This window comes from Vanellus vanellus, assembly GCF_965231255.1.
Source record: "Vanellus vanellus genome assembly, chromosome: 10".
In the NCBI taxonomy this organism is placed as follows: Eukaryota; Metazoa; Chordata; class Aves; order Charadriiformes; family Charadriidae; genus Vanellus; species Vanellus vanellus.
In genome coordinates, this window is record NC_138915.1 from 3,433,533 (window position 1) to 3,456,148 (window position 22,616).

The 22,616-nt window shown below is 38.0% G+C and overlaps 1 protein-coding gene across 3 annotated transcripts in view; it reads right to left on the bottom strand.

Annotated features, from left to right (window-relative positions):
• The window catches only part of ATRX (ATRX chromatin remodeler), an 83,716-nt gene that overhangs the window by 11,199 nt on the left and 49,901 nt on the right, over window positions 1–22,616 (bottom strand). For all 3 annotated transcript variants that reach the window (XR_014269523.1, XM_082488042.1, XM_082488041.1), the window contains 11 exons: window positions 19,035–19,172; window positions 17,908–18,083; window positions 15,927–16,044; window positions 11,980–12,110; window positions 11,597–11,685; window positions 11,254–11,426; window positions 8,874–9,027; window positions 8,473–8,576; window positions 6,295–6,403; window positions 5,461–5,638; window positions 4,080–4,274 (listed from right to left, as the gene is read on the bottom strand). Coding sequence is in view for 2 of the 3 variants with exons in the window: in XM_082488042.1 (XP_082344168.1) it covers window positions 4,080–4,274; window positions 5,461–5,638; window positions 6,295–6,403; window positions 8,473–8,576; window positions 8,874–9,027; window positions 11,254–11,426; window positions 11,597–11,685; window positions 11,980–12,110; window positions 15,927–16,044; window positions 17,908–18,083; window positions 19,035–19,172 (1,565 nt within the window). In the remaining variant the exon portion in view is untranslated. The remainder of the gene's footprint in view (window positions 1–4,079; window positions 4,275–5,460; window positions 5,639–6,294; window positions 6,404–8,472; window positions 8,577–8,873; window positions 9,028–11,253; window positions 11,427–11,596; window positions 11,686–11,979; window positions 12,111–15,926; window positions 16,045–17,907; window positions 18,084–19,034; window positions 19,173–22,616) is intronic.

The following is a 22,616-nucleotide window of genomic DNA, read 5'->3' on the forward strand; positions in this document are numbered from 1 at the left end:
CATGATGGAAGAGTGATACAGGTAAAGTTTTCGTGTTCTTTGTTTCCAAGAGCTGCAGAGATGAGGTTGGGTGTGCTGAACTTACCATGAACAAAGCATCAGGACATCAGGCAACACCACCTTAATGAAAATTTTAATCGCCAAAAGCTGCGTAATTAGTCAATGTTACAATAAAATGTTTTCATAAGCATAGCAATAGTCTTTGTAATCAACTTTTTTTTAAAAAATGCTATGAGTGTGTTGTTAAATTCATTTAACTGTTACGAAGTTTATATCATGCATCTCTGCTAAAATTACACTGAAAGAAGGAATAGTTAACCTTCTGAATGAATAACCTTACACAACTTAGAGAATAACATCCACTGCAGTGTTTCCTACAGCCGATACTTGCTTTTGATTGTTTACGTAGGATTTCAGAGAATTGGATAGACCAAAAAGAGACAGAATAGGAAATAAAACATAAAAGTTAAACTTACGATATTATAAATAAGGCACGAGCCACAATTCAATTAAACAGATCACAGGAATCAAGGAAGGAGTCACTGCAACTGCGGGACTAGCTCAGTTTTGTGTGCAAAGCAAGAACCTGATTGTGGATTAAATGAAAGCAAAACATCCCAACCAGCTGAGCTTCACAGGGAAGACAAATGCAGCCCAAAATAATTAAAAAAAATAAGCAGGATCATCAAAATAGTAAACATAAGTACTAAATGAAACCAAATTCTCCGATTTAAATTCCTTTGTGACAGTTTACTAGCTTGGCGCAAAGCACTGTTCATCCAGGCAAGGCAGGTCAATGCCGGCTCAGCAGAGAACTCGCCCGAAAGGTGACTATTCGCTGGGCACTTCCCTGGCTGAACTACCCAGGACTCAATCACGGCAACTGGCCACTCAGGCATATATGACAGCTTTGAATCATAGAATAGTTTGAAGGCCATCTAGTCCAACCCCACTGCCATAGGCAGAGACATCTTCCACTAGAGCAGGTTGCTCAGAGCCTCGTCCAACCTGGCCTTGAACACCTCCAGGGATGGGGCATCTCCCACCTCTCTGGGCAGCCTGGGCCAGCATCTCACCACCCTCAGCGTAAAAAATGTCTTCCTTACATCTAGTCTAAATCTACCCTCCCTCAGTTTAAAACCATCACCCCTTGTCCTGTCGCAACAGGTCCTGCTAAAAAGTCTGGCCCCATCTTTCTTATAAGCCCCCTTTAAGTACTGAAATGCCACAATAAGGCTTGTCTCCCCGGAGCCTTCTCTTCTCCAGGCTGAACAACCTCAACTCTCTCAGCCTGTCCTCCCTCATGGGAGAGATGTTCCATCCTCTCATCGTTTTTGTGGCCCTCCTCTGGACCCACTCCAACAGGTTCATAGAATCATAGAATGGTCTAGGTTGGAAGGGACCTTTAAGATCATAAAGTCCAACCATCAACCTAACACTACCAAAACCACCATTAAACCATGTCCCTCAGCACCACATCTACCCATCTTTTAAATACTTGTACCAAGGACACATGAACAGAACGGGCTACCGTGCATGCCGCAGGCTGCTCTGCCCACCAGAGGAACGCGTGCCCCCGGAGTTACGTGCTCCCTACGACACTTCATACCTGCGGCTTCCAACTCCCAACTTCCACAGGAGCCGAGGGAACTCAGCGACTTCCACGCTACCAAGGCTAATTCAGGCGGACAAAGAAAGGGAAAGCATATTTGGGGGTTAACGGCTTGCTCCCCACATTCTGTGAGGCTATCAGCAATGCAAAGCCCTGCTTTCAACAAATAACTACAGAAACTGCTAAAATAATATGAATCTACCTGATTATTTATAGCCTTTTCAACCAACAAATTAAAAAAAGGGATTAGAAATTTGCACACAGTACATACTAAGATGCACATCTTTAAAAGGACGAAATTCCATTCAATACCATTTTCTAAAACCATGAAAAAAAACAAAGAGAATTCCAGTACGTAGATTTGCTCTACTTATAGGCAGGGCCTTGGTTAAAAGCTTGTATTCAACTTGACTTGCACGAACCTTACACCGATGGTTGGAAAGGAATTAATATGGAACTTTATATTTAAAACTGAATGATAAAGTAAGTTTGGAGTTTATAAACTTTTTTCTTTTACATTATACTTCATTCATTAATTGATTTATTATTGTAAAAGAAACCAAGTAACTTTCAGAATATAATTCTTGTACTGGACTGATGAAGTCTTTGAGTAAACACACTCAGTTGCTTCATAGGTTTTTCACCTGTTTTTATTTTTCTAAAAAATAAGTAGCAGCAGCAGCAAGTGGTGATGCATCAGCTATGAGTTTGTGGAAGCATATATGTATATGGCATAAAATAACTAAGAATGTAAAAAAGATAAAATAAATACTATTAATTACAACCTAAAGGAAGACGATTTAGGAGGCAAAAAAAAAGAATTTGCCAAAATAAAAACGTACAACATAGTAAAAATGTAGAATAAAATTTTCAGTTATCTACAATTTACTGCTTACAGCGAGAAACACTGTAATAAAGAGCTTAGATACAGTCATTAAGGTTTGTTTTCAAGGGTTTTAAAATGCATGTGTAACAGTGACTAACACTTACAGGGCTCACACTTCCCAAATCCCCCTGGCAGCTGCACCGACGCTGTAGGTGGTCTAATAGACTGTTTCAGAGAATGGCTTAACTATTAAGAATGCCACTGTGATGCCTGACCACGATTTATTATATTACAATGGTCTACAGATAGTCCAGAACGGAAAACATACCATTTTTCCTTGGAAATTAATAGATTTACAAACTGGAAAACCTCTCTCCCCACACTCAGACTGTGTAATGACCTAAACACAGCAGTAACTCAAAAGTTTAACCGGTTAACTAACCACGGGCCACACATTTGCGTGTTACTGTTCACTAGCTATTCACCTGGTAAGGAGCAAAGATAACTGCACAACAGCTTAACGATGAATTAGTCTTCAGCAAACCACATACACGAAGAACATAAATTAGTCAAAGTACAAAACCTTAGCCTGGTCTTAAATACAAACTGACTCGGAAAAAAGAATTAAATAACTGAACCAGTTAAACCAGTTATCCTTTCCCCCGAAGTTTACTCCTGCCTCACTGTAAAAGTTATAGTTTTTATTTCTAAATTCAGTTAGTAAATTTTTCTGTTCCCTGAGTATCGCATAGGACAGTGAACCACCACTGCATAGAGCAGTGACAATGGACCACCACTACACATGCCACATCCATTACAAATAGATTTAGTGAAAACAAACCATTGGGATCTTAAAAGTTCATTTAGCACCAAGTCAGAAAAAGGTCTGACATCACTACTTCATATTATCTCAGAGTACACAATATCAGCATTCTCACTCAGTTGTGCAAATGGTGTAAATGATTGTCTACAAAAATGTTACTGGCCTCTACTAGTACTGGCAACACCAACAATAGATTACGAACTCTTAGCTTGCCCAACTTTCCTCACTTAAACAGTAAAGAAGTGCAACTTTTCCCCTATATTAATGGTCCCTACAAGAAGAGTTAAACAAGGAACTAACAGCCAAAAAGGCTCGGCAAAGGAGAGCGTGGGTTCATGTGACTCTAATGAAGTCTCAGCTAGGGAGATACAAACCAGACTGTGAGTAAGTACAGTGTCACCTCACAGATTCGTTATCACAAATGGAGGTAATGCCAGGTGTCACCAGCACCCACTCAGATGTGAATTTGAATCCTGGCTTCCACAGTTTCCTGCAGTTAAACTTCTATTCACTCAAATTGTGTGAAGAAGTATTTTTGTTTGTTCTGATTTAAATTTTTTGTCTTTTAACTGAAGATCTTTTCTTATACTGTCAATTACAGCGAAGGAAAACTCATTACCTACCTCATTACACCACCCATTATATTAATTACATGCTCTACTGCATTACCTGCTATTCACCTCCATTTGAAGTGAAACATATTGCTCTAATGTGGAAACGCAGCGCTCTTCTCCTTCCAAGATCAAACACCCCACGTCCTTAAACAGATGTAAATTATTTCTACAGCATATAGTTCCTAGTGATGTGCATCAACTTACTTTTGGCAACATTGGTGTATCCCTCTTCTTTTTCTTTTCTGAATTAGGATCATCCAGCAAATCTGGCTCAAAAGTGTAGAGCTCGGTAAGTTCATTCATAGTAAAATGACGTTCAACTTGCTGTTGGTCGACAACCCGGAAAGACAACGACTGCTTTGTTACCTGACGATCATAGATCTTATCTTCCATCGTTCCCTAAAAAACAAAGACACTCACTTCTGTACAAATACCGGACCTTCTTGTTGTACAGCAAAACAATTAGTAAATATAAAAGAGCTAGAATAACAACATAACAGTGCTCTATTTTCCTTGTTTCTTTGAGCCCGTAAAAAAAAAACAAAACAAAACCCTCCTCGAAGCAAACACGAAGTAATATGAATTGCGTATGTGACAGATGTCATCTAGCTATCGACCAGAGTAAGAAATGTATTTTTTCAGTAGTGTTTTGAAAAGATGCGTTTTTGTTTCAATTCCCTAAAGAAGGATTATGACAAAAAAATGGCAATTTCCACAGTATGTACCTTATTGCGCTGCTTTGAGCAGCCTGTGAAAAGGAAAACAGATACCCTATCGTGGAGTGGAGAGTAGAGGGGAAGGGAAGCAGTCAAGTCTAATTCATCACAGCTGTGTATGAAAAAATTAGATCCTTAATGAAAAAAGGAATTTTTTTTTTTAAAAGATGATGACTATGAGAAGTATGAGAACAGCACAGCCTGTTCTGAACATCGTAATTTAAAAAGGATATCAACAGTTCAAAACTGCACATAGAAAAGTACAAAAATAGACTGAAGTGTGAAGAAAAATCCCATGTCTGACAGTAACGTGTTACAAGAAGTAATCTATTTAAGTTGGCAAGTAAATAGTGACTTGATCAAGAGTTAAGTACTCTTACTGGGAAAAGGTCTTCAGTCTGTAACACCTGAAGCACTAGAAGATGAAGTAAGATACTTCCTAACAGAAATAATGGCATTATACTTTAAACAAGCCAGATTGGTGACCATCAAGATTTAACACATATCTGTAATATCTGTAGGGTGTGATACAAGTTTTCAAATCATGACTGGCTGCCTTTTTACAAAAAATTCTGCCGAGAACACTTTCTGAGCCCGGATGCGCGAATCGCTGCTGGAACTCCAGAATTTGTGTTACACAAAGTGTCAGACAAGGTGGGCTTAACAGGAAATAATTTCAGTTGTTATTTATTTTACCAATCTTTCCTTCGAGAGGTTTTCCAGTGGCCAAATACCGCTATGAGATTAGGGCCAGAAGATGACCCGATCAGCGTGGACCACTACAGACTTCAACACAAGTCCAAATAGTTACAGTTTACAAATTTGATTGCAGGACCAGAATATTGCAAAAATATGAGACAGAAACCTACCTGAGCCAAAAACCTGTACACAAACACAGGTTTGTTCTGCCCAAAGCGGTAAACCCTGAAAATACTCTGGATGTCATATGACGGGTTCCAAGAAGCATCAAAGATGATTACTCTATTAGCAGCCACAAGATTAATTCCGAGGGAACCTGCTTTAGTGGATATAATAAACAAGCGGCCTCTGGAACAGAGAAAAGTTGCAAAATTTTAGTATTTTGGAAAAAACCTATTGTTCCCATGTTACTATGGAGTTGTTCACACACTGAAATAACTCAAAAACTTCATTAAAATACTGTATTAAGCCTAAACCAGATGCAGATTTTACAAGGACAACACTTTTAGCAAAACATACACTCCCAGAAATACAGATCAGGGCCTTCTGCAAACCCACTGTTAACAAAAACTGGTGGGTAAGAAAAAATTTTTGGATTTGCATTTTCAAACTCTAATAAAATTAGTTATATCAAATTAAACCATAATTTTAAACAGGCATATTCCGTGCTATTAAACTGTTTCCCAGATAGCAAACTTTCAGGATAACTCCAGAATGACACTGTCGCTTTGTCGTGTCTGCATTTTTTCACCAACAAGAATTTTTTTTTTTTCTAAACGAGAACGAAAACAACAAGGAAACACTGAACAAGTATTGATCAGTACAAATGGCAGCAATGTCAGGAAGCCACAAACCTATTGTTGGTGCACATTTTTTTTGTGCTAGTTCTGCACCTGACAACATTGTGGTGTTTATCTGCCTAGCCTGAAGAAGTCATTAAGCTAATATAAGTAACAAAGGAAAGAAGAGGGAAAATGAAGCATATATATCAGAAGAGATCTCACCTCACATTAGTTTCATCATTAAATTCTTCAGCCCATTTCTTTCTTGACTGAGCTGTAGTTGAACCATCTAAGCGATAGTAATCAATGTTTCTGAACCATTTTCCTTCTCCTGTAAGTGTAATAGTCAAATTATTAAAATGCTGATTTTGTAAGAGACTGATAATACTAGATATACATAACTCTCTAAATAGTAAAAGAACAAACATGGAACATAAAATATATAATTTTCTGACATTTTAAAACAATAGGAGAAGACCATAGGTTATTCAAGACAGAGAACGTTTTTGGAGGATATAGGTGCTTGCCACAGGCACGCCTTGAAAATTATATAGTGAGGCTCACACAGCAAAATATAAAATATGTAACAGGAAAGAAAATAATAGCAATTGCATTTGTGATGACAATGATCACCCACCCACAAGCCTGCAACAGCTTCCACAAACCCTAACACAATTTTGTCTAAGATGATTCAAAACTAGAATAAAATCAGTGTTGTGAATAACATTTTACCTTGTATCCAGCATCTATCACTATCCATTCCTCTCAAGATTTTGGTATTTTTTACAAAAAGATCAACTGATATTAAATGAAACTCCTCAAAGCACTTTTATATACATTGGAATTTAAAGATATGAATTTATAATCAAATTATGTTCCAAGGTGAAATTTTAATTGAATTATTTGAAAAGACCTGAGCTTTTTTGGGGTAGTTCCTCTTATTTTTCTCTATTTCTAGTCGTATATACACATTTGTAGAGGTATGCCTTAAACTTGGAGCCCAGGTTGATTTTAAAAAGCAATTATGTCTAATCTTTATGCGTTATAGTACTAATTGTACTTTTCTAATTGATCTGTGTAGTTACACAATTAGTGTAAGCCAGTCTCTCCCATACAAATAGCATTCATAAGTAAATGCTTAAAAGGAGATTTCAAAAGTCAAGGTCTAGTCATTTTGGAACCGAAATTCAGGAAAATCTCTGAGTTTAATTATCTTGTGAGTTATGGCTACTTATTGCCAGATGGGGAAAAAAATAATAATTACAGCTGATAGAAGAGTTTCTTCTCTCCCCAATTCACAAGTAACCTTTCATTTTCAAGGTACATGTACACAAAACGAACCCCACTGTGCCATCAACTATAATGAAAATAGCATTTTTAGGAAACAGCACTGCTCAATACAATCAATTATGAGAAACAGACTGTTGAGTTATGTCAGGAAGGTCTCCATATGGTGAATCTTGCTATGATACGTAGTCTAATTGCTACCAAAAGAACTACCACAAATGAAAAAAACCCCACCCCTTAAAACATGATCTCAGACCAAAGGCACAAACTCCATACAATACAGACAACTCGTAACATCTGAAGATGACAAATGTTAGGAAGCTCAGGAAGCAACAGCCAGAAACAATAAAACAGAGAGATATGGGAGATCCTTATCTAACTATGGTGTTGGTATCACTAAGCCACATTTCTCTTATGCAACTGTTCAACATGTTTACACTTAGAAATAAGATATTTGAAAGGAATGGCAGATTCAAAGGAATTCTTCAATCAACATATACTGGAAACGGAAACTTCACATGAAGGTGAACTGCACCATCAGGAGCTCTGGGAGGATCTCAGAGAGTAAACAGAAGAAACATCCTATGCAGAGGACATGTCTGGCTAGTAAGAAATTCCTCACCATTGGAGCATCGCAAAGATGATTGATTCAATACTTTGCTCCCTTATGAAATCCACAAAACAATCTACTGCAGTACATATAAAGCCTAAATTCACATTTTGCATGTGCTACACGCTGTTTTAATGTAGTCTAATTTTCCTTCATTATCTCTCTCCCAGTAGGAAGGGTCAGACTTTGCCACACATCAGCATGTAACATCGCTTTTGTACAGAATTTAGCAAAATGCCTTCTCTCCTTTCAGATGATGAACATTTAATCTGCTTAGGCTATATTAAGCATGGATGATACAGAATGAAATCAGAAGCAGGAGACCATAATGGGATAGCAGAGACCACCTGCAGAGGAGACCAATAATCCTGCCAACTTCAGGAATAGTACAGAGCATGCAATACTTCTAATGAAAACAATTATTTCAAATCCATTCCCTTTGGACTGAATAGAGACTTGCAAAAAGAGTTATTAGCTTTGCAATAGTTCAAGGTGACACTCACCTTTATAAATAGGAGACTTCTCTTTGTCAGTTTTCTCCCTGTTGGCCAGCTCCAGAAAATCTTCTATTAAATCCAGAGATATGAGGGACTGGCTAAACACTAGGCTGAAAACAGAAAAAGGGAAACACAAAATTCACTTTTGAGGTTACTTAAATTATTATACTCCTTTATTTTTCTTCCCTCCTCACTCTGATACCACCTTTGAAAAAAACAGCCTTTCTAGACAGAGAAAGACTCTGGTGGAGTACGTGCAAGCAGGAGAAAACTGACTGATAAAAGTGAATGTAGCATGCATATTTGCTTCAGAAAACTGAGCGACAGCATTACGAAGACTGAATGAAGAACACCGTCAGACCAACATATTTATAAGGTCATTAAAAATATTTCTAGAACTGACTTACACTTTGTCTCCAAGCTCCTCTGCCATTCTAAGAATTTCAAAGAGAAGCACCATTTTCCCAGAATGTTCCAACACTTCAGCATCTGCATCAGTGACAAAATCTTTATACCAATCTGGTGCTGGGCTACCAGGATTGGAAGAGGATGTAGCTTTGCCTATAAAAAACAAAGTAAAAAAAATTTAAAAGATAAAGGCATGGTCTCCATTTAAATGCTTTGAAACGTCTGAACTACAGAATTGTTTCCTTGTTCTTAGGCTTAACTGTATGACAAGAGTTAAATAAGCAGAGAAAAAAATAAGTTTGCACTACTAGCAATTACCAGATTAGCAGTTATCAATAGCACAAGTCATCAGTAAGAGTTGCAAATCCCCTTTTTGTGTTGCAGGATATTTGGACAAATGGTTCTACCATCATCATCTTTTCCGTAAGAGTATTTACCGACAGCTTTGCTTCCAACGAGTACGCATCTTTGAAAACTCATCCATAAACACAACAGCCATTGAAAAGAAGCTTTCTATAAAGAAAATTATTTTGAATCCCAAACAAACATCTGAAATTGCTAGAAAAAGAAAGAGTGGTCTTTTGGGTTACCTAGTTCATCTATCAAGATGAACTCTCTGGAAGAAAGTTTCCAAATGTTACAATAGTACAGGTGTTTAAGATAAAACCGGTAAACCATCTCCCCTCACTTCTGCTAGGTGTGAAAAACTAGATTTAGTATCTTTTTCTCCCAAGCTGATCTGGAAGACAACACTAGCATACAGGAAAAAAGCCAACACCCCCCACCCCCCCTTCCACCATCACATTCTGCCTTTTTGCAAAGTTCTTTAAGGAAGTTTCTTGTCTTCTCATCTGCTAACACACTATTACACTAACCAAACCTGTAAAATACACACATGGGAACAATCCTATTTCTAATACATCACTATCTTACAAGTTAGTTAGAACGAATTATGAAATTCAGTTATTCATTGGAAAAATACACCACAATAACTATGCACTTAGCAAAACAAGTCTGTTGGGGTCTGTATCTTCCACTCGAAAGTGTCAGATGCAGACCATGCCTATCTTTAACAATACTCCTTTATGTTTATTCTGAATTCAACCAGGAGAAAGCACGTATTCAGCATTAGAATCAGAAAGGCAGACAAGAACCATGAATTATCCTGATTTACACTACTCAATTTCTTTCTATCTCATGAACAATTCAAAACATTTACATTTTCAGACTATGCAATGCCAATCAATCCTGACACACCAGTCAATTTCAGGTGCACGACAGAACTGACAGAACTCACATTTAGGCCTTCCTTCATACAAGCTTTTAAAGAATGTATTTTTTCAATACTGGAACAAAGAAAGAACAAGTTAACCAAATAAGAGACCTAGATGTGCTGTGCGAAAATCCTACACGCACCACCTATCTATTTACTGTCTTCACCCCTAAACTTTGCAGAAGGGTCCCCAACAGCGGCAATGAGACAGCCAGTCTGCCCACAAACCTCATCTGGTGCAGCACCAAACGTTTGTTTAGAAATTCGGTACCTACCTGAAATTGAACAAGGCTGATGAGAGAGGTAAACATTTAAACAATACCGAGACAGAAGCTCATCCTACCTATAATGCAAGTAATTATTTTAATACATTTAATCTGTATGCGTTATACTTTTTGCACACACACACTTGCACTGTTCCCCTTACACGTTTACAATATGCTTGTCATTGGGATGGGGACAAAAAAAATATTTCTCACCTTAACTGTCCCCAAAAAATCATTTATTTAGGTGATTAGACAGTGATTAGACACACAATAAATTAGGAAGTGATTAGACACACAATAAATGATGCAATCGGAAAATTAGCTCTATGACACTAGATACAAGACATAAGCTAGAGTAGTAAAGGAAAATCCAAAAATGAAACGTACAGATATAAGTAGTTCGAATAATGACCTTTAAAAAGGTCTGATATTCCTGCTGCATTCTATCTGCTTGCTCAACAGCCATTTCAAATTGCAGGTGCAACAATGAATGAAACGCATATTTCTTAATCCTTCCATTAATCTTTCCCTGATATGTTTAAAAGACATGAAAAGCAGTAGAGATCCTCTGCTAACTTTGTATTGTTTTGTACTTATGAATTAAAAAAATTAACCGTGCAGGTGGCCTGCCACAAGACCCCTGAGTTCTGAATTGATGCCCATTGTTTTTCCAGGATGAGTACATTATTACAAGTAGTGGGAACTGTAAGCATAGAAGCAGTTCATGGAATTAAGGAATTTGCCATTCTGCAACAAAACAGAATTCCTGACAGCCCTCTCAAATCGCCTTTTGCAAAATGAAGCTGTCTTGTATTTTCTTTCCTTATATATTACACTCACCTTCATCTGATTTTGTAACAGATGGAGGGTTGTTTACAAGTTCTTCTGCATTTCCTTCTCCACCTCCACGAGATCTTGAATTCCAGACTTTAATGACTTCAACATCATTATCACTGCCACTTCCACTTGAGCTACACTCTTTCTTCACTTTTTTTCCCTTGGATTTTTTTTTCCTGGAAAGGTAACATAGTATACTCCATTATTTTTTAAAAATTCTACTGTTAGAGAACATATTCTAACAAATATATAAAATAAAAGAATAAACATTCACTTTTATAGAAATCACGTAAGTTCTAGTAGGGAAATAAATCCAATGAAAAACAACAAATAAAAGCTCAATTACTTTGCATAATCATCAGAACTTAAGCTCATTGAAGTTTCATCGGAATCCGAAGCTATGAACTCATCCAGACTGTCTTCATCAAAATAGCCCTCAAAAGAGAAAAAACAGAAATTTTATTAAGTATGCTCATCTAGAAGCTTTTATTAAACCTTTAGCCATCTGCTTATTCTTCATTTAAACAATGGTAAGTTCTACAAAGGGTTGGCCTTGCAAAATGTTTTAAGAATGACAACATACCCAGAAACAAAAATATGACAAAACCAGCAGCCAAACTACCCCACAGCAACAAAGATTTCCATTAATTTGACGAAACTTTACCTAGCATTTGGCAAGGCTTATTTGGAAAGTTCTCAATAGAAAGTATTTTGATATATCTAATTTACCTTATTTTCTTTGCTAATATAGTCCAGCTGCAAACACCAAGGGTGAGTCCAGATTCTGCTCAACATCTGGAAATCCTGGAATAGTTTAGCTCCAGCTTTGCCTCTTCCACCTTCATTGCCACTACCTACACCTGACAATAAAGTTCAGGTTTTAGAACGAAACCTTGAAATAAGTTTGCCACGTACTGTTCCCCCTTTGAACAACCTGTTAGCGCAGGACTGGGTGTTCTTTCCAGATGCACATCATATTGTAACATCTCTTGTAAAAGAGGTCAAATTACCGAGTCACAGGCATTTTTGTCCTAGTTAAAGTTGTCAAAATTAGATTTTCCCCTTCTTCTTGATAATGAGAAACATGATTACATTATTACATAAAAGCACATTTCTCCCCACTGTAGGATTGCATCCAAATCCTCTTAAAAGGACAGTCATGTCTATTTAGGTTTTGTAAAAGCAACCCAAGGTAGAAAACACAAAACAGAATTTGCATTTAGGTTTCAGCTAATTTGGCTTACTATTTTGAGCTACCTTTATTTATTAATGGCTTGTAATGCCGCAGTATTCTGTTACAATAAAGAATCTAAAAAAAGCCCAGACTGTTTTTTCATTGTCCAAGCACAAATTAGTGCAAAGCAGTACAGTGATTTCAGAGAGCTAAATTTCTTTTTTGTAGTCTCGATTTCTCATTAAGCAGCACAATTACTTTAGGTTCTTGAAACAGATTGTTTTTCCCATTTATTATATGCATAATTTAAGGTATGGTATACCTGCAAGAAAATAGTATTTACCACATCACAATCATCAAATGTCTATGGCAAAACAGGCACAAAGCTTATTCCGTGCTTTTGCACGATGCACAAGACAATCCCAGTAAACATCTACAGAGTATAAATATTTTAACAGAGCAAGTTCTTTCTAGGTTTGAATCATACAATAGCTTCGAGTATCTTCCCATTTGTGCTCTCCTATAACTTAGGGAAATGGAATTCTAAGGATGACAGAAATTCTTAGATTTGACTTCCCTAAACCTGAGCTAACATCACCGAGAAGCTCGCTGTTAACACCTTTCAAGTTAACAAGTCCTACAGACTTTTTAATTTTCTGTGTTACAGAAGTGAAAGAAAACCTGTATCATTTGCGTTAAATTAAGGGAACACTTGGTAAAATGGCATGTAAAATGTGTATTTTAGTTTATGCCCATTACAGCGCACAGAAAAACGTAATTTTAAAAATTTGCAGACGAGTGCAGCAATTTGCCTTCTACATTTATCTTCAGTAGCAAAGACTCTCTTTTTTATTTAATGAAAATCAGAAGCGCATTGTCTTCTTTTGAAATACAAAGTAATGCAAAGAATTAATGTGGGCATCAGCAACCAGCACCGAGATTAACTCCGACGATGAGCCACGGTTAGCTTTGACAGCTTTTTCCCCCTCTAAAAGGGCCACTTGTCTTTCCTTCCTCTTGTTTCCCTTCTTTGTTGTATCACCTCTGGCACTGACTGAGCTGACCGAGCCGGCAGGACACTAACCCAAGATGAAGACAGAAAAAGTAGATAACGCCTTCTACTACTTCAGGGAGTTCAAGCAGCCCACAAAGGGCTGGTAGGTCATGAAACAGCACAATCCCTTTTGACAAATGCAAATTCGGCTAAACTCAAATAATTTTGTTGAGCCCTTAAAGTCTAGGCAGACTAATTAAACGACCTGCCAAGGCAGTGCGTTTTCTTACAGTTAGACATATAAATTAATGGCTCCAACAATGTAGCAAATTTGAAGCTCACTGTAACAGACTTTTCGCCAGAGCAAACCTTTCCCTTAATTCACCAGACACTGGACTGGGGGCTAATTCCTCTTATCTGCTGCCCGCTGTGTTAAACAAGGAAGTATTCAAAGTCACTGTACGTAAAGACTTCCGTAAAGAGTCAGAGAAGACCAGTTGTGAACACACGGCACAAGTTCCTTACGCTAATCAGTGATCTGTAAAAGATTTATGCCGCCATCTAAAAGCGTGGCAGGCCAACAAAGCCAGCGTCGGCAGAGTCTGAAATGACAAAGGCAGCGTCGGCAGAGTCTGAAATGACAAAACCAGCCCCGCTCTGCGTTGGAAACAGGCCAAAGATAACCTACCAAACTACCCTCACTGCTGGGATTGAGAAGTTCCTATGAAGAGCTACAAAGATTTAATCTAAATCATTTAGCTGCACGCCTGTAAAGTAAATAGCTAATGCTTATAATTTTTAAGCTGCCAGCTTTTGGAAGGCATTTAGCACGATGCAGGAATAAAGAGAACACAAATAACCTGCTTTTCAGAACATTTCTATAAAGAAGAGCCAACACTGAACAGACTGCAGTACAGAACTAATTAGGGATCAGCACCACACATGAAGGTTTGGGCTTGTTTATATAATGTTTTGAAGTACTACTAATGTAAGACAAGGAGGGGGTTGTTTGTTTTGGGTTCGGTTATTTTGTATTTTTTAAAATAAAACACAAAGTTTTTACTGTTTAGAGCAAAAGGACAAAGGAAGCAGTTGGCATTGACGCATCCAGTTATTTCTGGAGGTATCAGTAGAAGTGAAATTACTTTCACTGGTCCTTCAAAACTTTTTCTTTCCATAACTTAACCAAATCGAGGCAACAGGCAACAGAACCGTGGAAATGAAATCTAGCTGGCAGTTTATCTAGGAGATGGCAAACCGCGCTACCCAGAATCTAAAGTCATTAAGACAACACAGTGAATTTCATACTGCTATAAATCACAGCTTAATTTGAGATACAATTATTTTTTCTTGTAATTAAACTTCAGAGAGTAACCAGAATAGAACAATATAGTTTAAAAAAAAAATCCATCAGCAACAAACAGGCAATTTTAGAGAGATGGCTTAGCAAGGGAAAAAAAAAAAAAAAAAAAAAAGTGGCACAACAGACTGTAGTACATTTTGTAATTGCTGCAAAAGTGAATACACACTTCAAGCTTCAGACAAAATCCTATCAGCAGTGCCTTAAACATTCTTGATTATGGAACTGAACCCCTGATCAATAAATCAATTATTATAAACAGTATTTTAAAAAAACAGAATTGCTCCAGAACCCAAAAACTTCTGGTGAGGAATCTGGCTGCACGAAGCACAGCAGTGCAGAAAATCTCACTGAGAGTTACTTGAGATTACCACGCTAGCAGCGCGTGTGCTGTGGGCGCGTGTATCCGTCAGAAGTGTTGATATTCCAATACCTTGATATACTAAAATTACGAGCTGCAGTGGCTTAACTCTAATATAAGCGAACAGCACACCAGCCCAAAGTAACTTATTTTGAGGTTTGTTGGTTTTTTCCTTATATGCCTTTTCAATTAAACAAATTTACGTCTTATTAGGAAGATGCAAGTCCCCAAGACAGACCAGTCAAGACCCCACTGAAAGCTGATGGAAAGCACGGTCATTGTGAAAACCAGACTTGTGGGCTTTGAGAACAAAAGAAGAGATAGTTCCACAAAAGAGCCAGTATTTGAGAAATAACAGCTTCAGCTAGCGTAACGGCACAAGGAAACTGCAAGTTGGCAGTGCACTTACACCAGTACATCTCAATTTCGCATTCTCTCCCTCCAGTCTTACAGTCAGTATCTTGTTTCTTGGACGAGTGAGACATTAAATCAACTACGTCTTATGATCAGAAAAGGAAGAAGAGATGAGCCAAAACCTGAAGGTGGACTACTGTTAAGAGGTGCAAATACTACTACTCCTTAAAAGAATATTTTTAAGTGCAACCAAATGTTTTGCTATAATTCAAGTTTCAGAGCTAAGGTAAATCTTACAGGAAGCAGAAAAATAGATCTGTAGAGCCAATAATACATATAACAACCCCCCCCCCCCGAATCTACCAACTATAGTAAAAAGCCCCTTATTAAATGACCATCAGTCTTGTTACCTGAGAGAACTGCAGGCACATACCTGTCAAATGATCCAAGTAGTATTGGTAGAGCTTGCACTGAATAGGTGTCATTCGAACTTCTAGAACATACTCATATTTTGGTGGGAGGAACTTTGTTAATGCCGTGTAATCTTTCCTCTGTAATTTTACAAGCAGTACTTTAGTCATATAAACATGAAAACGACTACTGAGAGCTTAAGAACTTCTGGCATCTTAAACAACAACGCACCACGCATAAATTACAAGGATTCAGATGCTTTCCAACCACAAAGGGAAAAACACAGCCCACTAAATACAATCCAATTACAGGCACTGTCTGCGAACGCCCATCTTACCTCGTAAATGCAGTTGTTTAGCCAAAAGTATATGACACGTTAACCCCACGTCCCACTTCCAAGTCCTTGCAAAGTTGACTGCAACTTCAGTAGCTGCTCTGGTAACTACTTTTGTGGGGTTTCTTTTAAATATTAAACCCCTTTTTTGTGAAAGCGTGGGTAAGTCAAGCAGCTAATAACGACGTTTGTATCACAGACGAACTCAACTCACACTCAGGTTAACCGTTTTCTGTTTTAGACTACATAGTTTCTGAACACTTGCTTGGGGCAATGCAAAATTTACTTCCTTTTTTTGACTCTTACGCTAGTCTACTTCTCTCCACCTAACTGGTGGACAGTCCGAGAGACCATCGCATGTTTAGGAGTTGAGTGCCCTTCATCAGAGCTACCGTGCCTGCGCTGTGCTGCACAACCCCCTGCCTGCAGGATAACCTCAGCCAGCTCAGGGCACCGGAGGAGCCTGAAGGCAGCTCCCGCTCACTCGCTACCATCAACTGCCCCACCTGCACGGTCCTTGCCCTTATCTAGAAGTGCAGCAAAAAGCTCTCGTGAGAACATCCCTTAGGAACAGAGCTGTCTTCTTCTAAGGAAATTATGTAGCAGCTGGAATGACCAAAAGGGATAGAGCTGCTCTCTATGGCCAGGACCTGCTCTCTGCAGGGCGCTGCAAGAAAATTCATCCGGATGTGATTAACCTTCCTTTTCTCCTCTTCCTCATTGTTCTGATTCTCACAAATCAGAAAAAACAGGAATTCGGAACCGAGTGACAAACTATGGACCACCAACTTTCAGTGAAGTTTTTAAGGCAGTTTTCAAAATGTATATTCTTTACATGTGTATATGGAATTAAAAGGGAATATTTCAAAGCAACTGATGTCCTACTCTACCATATAATTTCCTAGTCTCTTAGCAGGAAAACAGCTGTATTCTCCAATATATGTGTATGTCCTGCTTAGGACACGTTGGCATTCAGATAAAAGCTACGATATTTTTGTAAGTTTTTCTAGTCACAATAAATAATGCAGAGAGATGCGCTGGCTTTGGCTGGAGTAGAGTTAATTTTCTCCACAGTAGCTGGTATGGGGCTACGTTTTGGATCTGTGCTGGAAACAGTGTTGATAACAGAGGGATGTTTTCCTTATTGCTGAGCAGCGCTTACACAGAGTCAGGGCCTTTTCTGCTCCTCACACCGCCCCACCAGCGAGTAGGCTGGGGGGGCACAAGGAGTTGGGAGGGGACACAGCCAGGACAGCTGACCTGCTGGTGAGCAATTGTTTTCATTTGCATCACTTGTCTTTCTTGGGTTTTATTTCTGTCTTTGTTATTTTCCTTATCATCATCATTATTATTATATTCCAACTATTAAACTTTTCTTACATCAACCCACAAGTTTTCTCACTTTCACCCTTCCAATTACCTTCCCTCCATCCTGCTGGGGGGGGAAGGGGGGATGAGTGGCTGTGTGGTGCTTAGTTGCCAGCTGGGGTTAAACCACAACAAGAGATTAGCGAAAATATTGAAGTCAGAAAGTAATAGCTGGATTCAATGGACCTCTCAAATAGTGAATTTACAGGCCTTTGAGCGCTTTTATCAGGACGAGATGAAATAATTCCTCCCCCTCCCTGCAGCTAATACAAGTCATTTGTCGTAGTAAAACTGTTCTTACCTGAACGCATCCAGCTAACATCTCATAGAGAATATGTGCACGCTTCTTCATTACTCTGACATCTACCAGAGTAGAGTCTGCACACTGACCGTTCTGAATAGGATTTATAAATCGATTTCGGAATTCCTTAATTGAACCAAGCAAATTCTCCTTAATAAAGTTAACCATGCAGTGATCTAGGACAAAAAGATCAGACTTGAGTTGTTCAAAATGGAAAGTACAGTACTGGGATTAATTCTAACAGAAAATAAATGTGTCATATCTAAAACTATGAACTTTCTGTTGAGCAAAAAAAACCAAAACCACCCCACATTTTCTGAGAAAGAGACTCTTAAATTGACACATACTTGTGTCAATTTAAATTGGCACAGAGGTAACTTCTAAATTTAATGTCAGATTTAAAACTACCTCATTGTGTTTATTACCCAAAGTTTGAAAGCTGCTGTACTCCAAAACAATCACATAACAAAATCATATTTGCAGAGGTTTTTAAATAGATTCAAAAGCATACATATCAACAGGAAAAAACATTACAGCATATTAACAAACAGGAGCAAATGTTACAAGCTAGTTTAGAATGAAATTTCCAAGACATCAATATAAATCACTGTTCAGTAAGTTCCCTAAGAACACTGCTCTACAATGGTTTAAAACAATTTAAACTGATGCTGCTGCAAGACCAGGTTCACCCATTTCCCCTCTGAACATTCTCTCCCTTCCCCTTTTGACGTGCTGAGACTCATCTGATCCTTTGGTTAGCCAGGTCAAGGAACTGTCAGAATGCTATTTGCTTCTGCATTGTTAATCTTCTGATACTCCTCATGCAGGCTCCCTCAGGAATCAGAGGTACGTAAAGCCACGCCAAGGAAAAGGGATGGAGGAGAGGCCAGATTCCCCACAGCTTCATTTAAATTTGGCTTAAGCCATCGTGGAGCCACATCTTGAGACAATGATTTAAAATGCAAAACGCAAAACCAGATTGTTAGGGGTTTTTTAGGTATAGAAACCTAGCAAACAGCTTCACCATATCACATTCTTTTCTTCTAATCAAACTAAATCTGTATGTTACTGAAAGGCAAAAATATATTCAAGGAAATAAACAATTATTAAACCAGACAACTACTCACATTCTATAAGATTATTTTGCAGTGGTGTTCCTGTAAGGATTATTCTTCTCCTAGATCGAATTGAATTCATTGCCTTAGAAACAGCAGATGCTTCGTTTTTCAGTATGTGCCCTTCATCACAAACAACAAAGTCGGGGCCTAGAAAGAAAGAACATTAGCTCTTTTCCATCTTTTATAACCACAAAGAAACCAGCAGCCTAAAGAATCCAAAATTTCTACTGATGTTATTAAGGTATTTTTAAATTTTGTGTTTGTATGTGTGCGTGCACGACAGGTGGGTTTTTTTTAGCACCGTTAAGGTTCTTGTCAGCTTTTGCACAAGCATTCCCAGTAGCCGTTCTGGTAAACTACAGGCTGTTGCTTGTAAAGTCTTCATGGGAAGCATTAAATACAGCTTTGCAATATATATTCCTCTAAAAATTATCTATCCATGTAGCTTGCGTGTGCATGTCTATGTATCCATTCACCCAGTCAAAACATCATAAACCCGTTCCCTAAATCCAGCTTAGGCTGCCATCTACTGGTGCGCGGTCAATTCCAAAGAAAAACAAAAGTCAGATAACCAGGGATTTCTCATTAAGGCAACAGGTCAGTATCAATACGGGTAAACAGAGCAATCACAAGTTTTATCTAAGATAAGACACAATCAAATCTGATTTGAATTACAGACAAGTGAATTGCCACCTTGTAGCTGAAAGTCGCTACAGAAATATCCTCAGCTTTCTTCCAGGAAATAAATCTGAGGATTCTAGACTGCTATTTTAGGTGCGTTGCTCAAGCAATATCATAACCACACCACAATACATTTCCATGGTATGCAAAGCAACTCTAATAGAATTATTAAGTGTTACAATTTGGGGTTTAAAATAAATAATATCAAACTTGGCAGAACAAATTTACACACCCTAACGGTTTTCCGATTTGGAGCAATCTCTGGAAGCGCCTTCCTTGAAAGGAGAAGATATTCTAGGATCCAACTAGTAACTTCGAATGAATGTTTTACCAGATCCAAACCTGACCTCAATTCCAGGACTATCAACCACGTAGTCAGCCGAAGTCAAGTTTATGCTCCTTTGAAAAATGCTATACAAAGCCATCAGCTGGGTTCATCTACTCAGCTCTAAAAAGCTGACACTTGAGGTGGCAAAGGAGTACTTACCAGCATGGACAGTCTCATCTTTTATAACTTACTGAGAACAGTTTTTCTCAGACTAACTTTAAGCTCTCTTGTAAAGAAGAAAATTAACTCCAGGACAGTGATCAACAACAGAGAATCAATTACACCTCTGACCACTCGCGTGATTTAATGTCAGTGCCATCTTAATCATGCCATTTTAAGTGTCAAAAAGTGACATGAATCTCACAAGCTAACAGAAAAGGAATCAAGAAGATATTTTTTCCAAACAGAAAAAAAGTCAATTTAACCAAGTCTATAAGACAGTTATGAAAATCTTTGTATGAATTCCAAACACACTGAGACTTGTCCAAGCCTTCTTATTTCTGAATTTTCACACCTGCCACAGAAACATTTCTCCGTATTATCTGACGACTTTTGTACCTTCCCCAGTTTTGACAGCATGCAAAACAGAGCGGCTATGCACAAAGCCTTCCTTCAATGCAAACATCTCCTAATGGTGACAGACCCTTTCTCTAGTCTTCACACTACTACTTCCTGAAGAGCAAGGATCTTGAAAGCAAGCTGTCCGTGCACTACATTAGAGAAGAAGGATAATGAAGTCTTAATGACAGATAGCAATCAAAATTGTGCAAATAATCCAGAAATCAGTTTCAGTAAAGACTGTGACTCATTAACATGAAGTGGTTAATTAAAAAAACAAAACAAAACAAAACAAAAAACCCACCTCAAAAGCTGTTGTTTAGAGTAAGTGAATGATAGTAAAAATATGAAAAAAAGTATCTTAGTAAAATTATTCGTGGTTTGTTTGGCAGGCACGGAGCATTGGTATCTTAAGCTAACATCTGGGCTACAGTTCAGAGGCAGGGATTTTCATAAAATTGTTGGGTTTTTCCTTGTTCTTAAAAACCATGAATGTAATTCATTATGGACAGAACATTTCTCAAAATATTACACAGGAATGTAAAACTTAAAGGGACCTCAAGGGATCATTTAATCCATTTTCTTCATCTGAGATAAGAGTTATGAGACAGGCACATATCCTCCCCAATCAAAGTAGGAAACTCCATGACCTCTCTCCTTTTCTAAAACACTGTGCAATAATACCTAATTTAAATGATCTCTGCTACAAATCAGAATAAATGCTGCCCTCTCCTTTCTCCCAACTGATGTAAAAAATAACTGATAACAGTCCTTTCAGTAATCAGTTCTTACACAGTGGAAATCTGTCAGTTTAATTGTCTTTTTTCTAGGCTAAAAAGCCTTACTCCTTCAGTCTTTCCTCAAAGATCACCGTCTTCATCTTCTTATCCTTTTCGCTGTACTTGCACTTTAATATATTGATATACATGAAACATACTCAGCGACAGATATATAGATATACACACAGTTGTTCTCCTCCAAAGTCGACAACAACTTAGGTCTGCTTCATACAACTGCCAATTAAAGAGCAGTTTCCAAGTTAAACAGCACTGGAATTTTTATTAGTAACAAAAAGTAAAAAAATATGAAGTTATTGAAATGCTGCAAGCAAAGCACAACAGCTATCAATAACCCAAACAGCATTTCATCAATTGCACAAAGCATTATGGGAAACCATTTGTTGCTCTGCATGCATATATAATCCTGCTATTATTTTACATAGCAGAGCTAGTTAATTAGTGAAATCACTTCTCACACTACTTCTCCACCCATAAACTTTGGCTAAACCTTCCCTCTCTGGTCCCCTCTTTCGTAGTATGCAGTGCAATACAAGCGTCTACTATAGAATACGTCTACCCCAGCAGTATTCATTGTAACCAGACACGTATCATTAAATTATCGCTCAAATACCAAATTTGCAACTTTTTAAATTAAAAACGCTCCCAGAGGCAAAGGTTTTCCTATTTACAGTCACAGCAGTAAGCCAGCACATAGCTTCATAACTCATTTACTGGCAGCACGCTATATTGCCGATGCTGTGATTCACAAAGACAGCAAGAAACAAATCATGGTCATTGCAAGATACTTCTCATCAATTCAGCCGATCCAAATGTCTCCAAGAACTAATGGATAACAACAATGAAGACTTCTGTCTTTTTGTTAAAATAGAGACGAAGCTACATAAAAATAATTATGGAGTTATTTCAAGGCTAGTTTTGCTAACAGTCCGATTCCATCCTACCAACCAGCTAGACCAAGAAGAGAATAAAACAAGGGTTCCATGTTCATATGAAACAACTCAAAACCTACAAGGCTGCAGTTTCTGAACTTGATTAAATCTACCAAAGTCAATGACCTCATCACAAACACTGCTCTATCATGTTGTCCTAAGCTGTCTAAAGAGGTTTGGAAGTAGACCACAACCACAACTATAAGCAGAATGTAAAAAACCAAGAGATGGGACAGGGAACATGACACAAGTGATGTGTCTCCTCCATAAAACTGCACGCCCAACATGCCACCTC